This window comes from Tupaia chinensis, unplaced genomic scaffold (assembly GCF_000334495.1).
Source record: "Tupaia chinensis unplaced genomic scaffold, TupChi_1.0 Scaffold150243_1, whole genome shotgun sequence".
NCBI classification, from domain to species: Eukaryota; Metazoa; Chordata; class Mammalia; order Scandentia; family Tupaiidae; genus Tupaia; species Tupaia belangeri.
The window spans coordinates 461,376-465,709 of NW_006210084.1; the positions used below are offsets into that span (position 1 = coordinate 461,376).

The following is a 4,334-nucleotide window of genomic DNA, read 5'->3' on the forward strand; positions in this document are numbered from 1 at the left end:
TTTTAAAAGAGAGATTTTTGTTATAGGGCATATGTACTCATTGGACAGACAGAGAAAGACAGAGAGACAGGAATAGAGAAATCACGCCCCGGTGCGGGGGATGGCTATATCATAATCCCTTCTCCTCTCAGAATTTTGGGCACACATGCACACGCACACATGCCCAATGTAAGTTTTAAGCTTTCTGGTCCAGGACTCAAACTGCAGTCAGCCATGTGGGAGTCCAGAGATATAACCATTATACCATCTGCTGGTCCTCGACTTTTTTCTTATAAGACTTGCTTACAGAATCTATAGAAGTTGGCTAAATTTTACCTTGCCAAGCATTGTTTTGTTAATGCTTTTATGTTGATGCTATTTATACAAGAACAAAAAGTATGATATTGGGACTTGTTACAGAGAAATATACAGAGGGAAGAATACATTGAATAAATATTTCTTTTTAAAATTTATTTATTTCTCCCATGAGTGAAGGAGGCAGAGACAGAAAGATAGTACTCCCAGCTGGGTCTTGACACCACAGTCCACCCTGAGCTTCAGCCAGCCCTGGAGGAAGGGCACACATATGTACTGTTTCATCAGAGAGGTCTCTGGACTTGCACCAGGAACCTTCCTGGGTAGGATTGCCTCACGGACCTTTATGTTTTTACCACTGTACCATCATCCAGCCCCTGAATAAATATTCCTGCTTTACAAGAATCCATTTAAACTAGTAGGATTAAAAGTATGTAACTATAGCATTTGCAGTGTAACCTAGGCTAAGCTGTGAAGTGTGGTAAGTCAAGTCCCATAGTGGGAAAATCAACCCACTGTTGCAAATTTGTTAATATAGCAAGTAGGTTAGAAGGCAGAGGTCTGAATTCCATTTGCAGAGTTGCCCTTCTACTGTCAACAAGTTGAATCATTTACCCTTTCATTGCTTAGATATGATTCATTTTGAATCTGGAAGAAATCGTTGATCGTTGCATTCTTTTTTTTTTTTTTAAGAATTTTATTTTATTTTATTCATTATTTTTAAATTTGCTATAGGGCATGTGTACTCACCAGAGAGAAACAGAAAGAGAAAGGGAGGGGGAGGCAGAGACAGACAGTGAGAAAGCAAGCCACCATGTCTGGGACTTGAACCACATAAGCCATGTGGGGATCCAACTCAAACCACCACCACCACCTGTTGGCCCCAATTGTTGCATTCTGAAGTTACCAGCACTTACTCTTTTCCGGGTACCTAAAATCAGTACCTCTTCCAGAGGGGTCTTTTCCCCACCACCTCATTTTGCTTCTTGCAGACTGGAGTAGTCAGAAAGCTTCATGCTGGCCTGGTTCAGTGTTTGAAACCAAGCACCTGCATCCACCTTCTAGCTAGGTAGTTGAGGAAGGGCCGTGCAGACGGAAAAAGGGAGACCCAGGTGCTGTCATTTGCCTCCTACTTTCACAGCGTGTTGCAGAGGTTTGGTAGTTTGAAGTGCTGGGTTTCCCTGTGGCTTCCTGCCATTTGTGTCCGTGTATAATAATCCCCAGATAAGTGAACAATGCGCTTCATAAATAAGTGGTTAATAAGTGATCTGCTGGTCCTGCCTCAGAATCTAGCGAGCATCACCACTGCCACATCTGGGCCTGATTTCACAGCTGGAAAGGGAAAGCTGAGGGGCCTTGGGGCTGCAGGCCACACAGCTGGCAGCAGCAGCATCCACCACCCTGCTGTCCTCGTGTGTGTGCACGGACGTGCATACATGTTCATGTTCACATTCATGTCTGTCTCCAGAGCGGCAGCAGCAGCTGGAGGCAATGCGCCTGGACGACTACGTGAACGCCGACCACGACCTGTACTACAACCCCCGCCGGTCAGTCGAGCCCCCAGCCGAGAGGCCCGGCGAGCGGCGCAAGGCCGAGATGCAGCGTTTGTACGGGGACAGCGCCGCCAAGATCCTGGCCATGGAGGCTGCGGTGCAGCTGAGCTTTGACAAGCACTGTGACAGAAAGCAGCCCAAGTACTGGCCCGTCATTCCCCTGAAGTTCTGATCTCTGGCACAAGGGCCCCGACATGTTTCTGAAAGGGGTCCGTCCCCAATCTCACCCCCTTCCTTTTGGATACACATTCTTCTCTCCTTCTGTACTTTACTTAGGGAAAGGGGTCTTTCTACTGAAAGAGAAGCATGTTCACCAGAGTCTCAGTGCGGGTGGATATCGTATGCCAGCCACTTGGAAGACAGAGGATGTATACTGTTGCCATCGTGAGAGTTTCTCTTGGCACCAAATGATGATTTTGTATATATCACACTTTTTTTTATGTTGCCAGTAGTAGTGTTTGATTCATTAAAGTCCTTGCCTAGATATACAGCCTGTGTTTTGCCTTTTCATATTTGCCTCTGTCTTTTTTTTCTAAAGAATTATTTTTTTAACTTTGTTTGTTTTAATTTGACCAGAGAGAAACACAGAGAGAGAGAGAGAGAAAGTAAGTGAGAAAGCGATCCACCACATTCAGGACTCAAACCGCTTGGCCATGTGTAGTCCAGTGCCTTTAACCATCATGCCACCTGCCAGTCCCTATTTTCTCCTGGCTTTATCCCACCTGAACTACACATGTCTTCTCCAGCCCAGTTCGTTTAGCCCCCACTGAAAAGGCTACAAGCACACAGTCAGACAAATACCACTTCTTACTAATGCAAGGGTCAACCTGTGTACTCTCTAAAGGGCCAGAGTGTAAATTATTTTGGCTTTGCAGACCATGAGGTATGTGTCATGATTATTCAGCTCTGCCCTTGTAGGTGGAAACAGCCATGGACAGGAGACAAGTGGGTGTGGCTGTGTGCCAATATTACTTTATGTGTCAAAATAGGCTGTGGGGGTCTACAGGTGGTGGTTTGCCCATCACTGCTGTAATGGATGAAAGTCACCTGTCTGGCGTTATTATTTTTCTTTCGTTATCACTGCAGAGCTTGAATGTCATACTGAGAGCAAAGAACAGCAATCCCCAAACCTGGCTGTACCACCTCAGTTGCAGAAAATGCACAATGGAGCTCTTACTATATATAGCAGATACTGTTCTGATAAGGGAATACATTTCTGAGAATGAAAATCTAAAAATTGATGGAGCAGTCCATTTATAAAAGCCAGCTGCCTTTTAAATAAGTTATTACAGTGTGTTGCCAGGGCAAGCCCATGTTGACCTGAGAAGATTAGCACATCCATCAAAGGTTGGTGAAAAGATTTACTGTTGACATGTTTCTCCCTAAGAATGCTTAGCTTCACATTCAGCTGCTGCCCTGACAAATGCATTCCTTTCATCAGCCCCTGGTGCTTGTTTCCAAGCTCTCATTTGATTACTGTAGATGCAATTTGCACTTAGGTATTGCAGACAAAAATCAAAATGAACTTTCCCCTGAGGTTTCAAATTTCCCGAAAATTTCAAATCTTTAGCATTTCTCCTCTTTATTTTAAACTCATATGCCTAGCTGAGAAATGAGCGTGACTCAAAGCGTAGCCCACAGTGGCGGCACGTGCCTGGCTACGTGAGTGTGCGGTGTTGCTCTACGAATGACTCATACCTTCTCTCGAAGAAACCAGCAGACTGGTCTCCCTCAGAAGGCTTTGTGACCTTAGGTGAGTAACTGTCACCCCTCAGTGCTTCTTGTTCCGTCCTCATCCTTGAATTGGGTGTTAATAATTCCCTCTCATGGGGTCCTTGTAAGCGCTGTGCTGGCCACATGGTAAATAATTCAAAGTTGTTATTCTCTGTCTATAAAAATTGCCAAAAACACCAGTGGTAGTCCCAGCTATAAAACTTGCAGATAGGAAGAAATGTTTCCCTGCCAGCTCTCCACATGGAGACATTGGCTTCTAGACACCCCATGCCCACCCATCAGCCCCAGGTGTCTTGGATAATTTACAATAGGGGGGCACCCCACTTGCTTGTTCATTTATTCGGCAAATATTTGAGTCCCTTTCATCCCAGTCAGCTAAATCAGGCTCTTTCCTCAGGGAACTTGCGCTGTAGGAGCGGGCCAGACAGGCGTGCAATGAGAGTGAGTATATCTGTGCCCTGCTGTGGCCGCTGCAAGTGCAGAGAGGAGGGAGCCACCAGGGCAGGGCTTCTCAGCCTGGGCACTCTTGGCATCTGGGGTCAGATCATTCACTGGGGGAGGGGAAGCTGCCCTGTGCTTCATGGGGTGTTTAGCAGCATGCCTGTCCCCTACCCACTAGGTGCCAGTAGCATCCCCATTATCATTGTGACAACCCTAGAATGCCTCATACCTGGCCAGATGGCCTTTGGGGGGACAAAATTGGATGAGAAGTGGCAAGACGGTTCTCAGAGACGGCCTATAGGGATGAAATAG

The 4,334-nt window shown here is 46.0% G+C and overlaps 1 protein-coding gene across 3 annotated transcripts in view; it reads left to right on the plus strand.

Annotated features, from left to right (window-relative positions):
• GEMIN8 (gem nuclear organelle associated protein 8) overlaps positions 1-2,338 on the plus strand; it is a 24,213-nt gene extending 21,875 nt beyond the window's left edge. For all 3 annotated transcript variants that reach the window (XM_006171995.2, XM_006171994.2, XM_006171996.3), the window contains one exon: positions 1,763-2,338. In XM_006171995.2, coding sequence (XP_006172057.1) covers positions 1,763-2,019 — 257 coding nt within the window. In that variant the 3' untranslated portion in view covers positions 2,020-2,338. The remainder of the gene's footprint in view (positions 1-1,762) is intronic.
• The last annotated feature ends 1,996 nt before the right edge of the window (positions 2,339-4,334 follow it).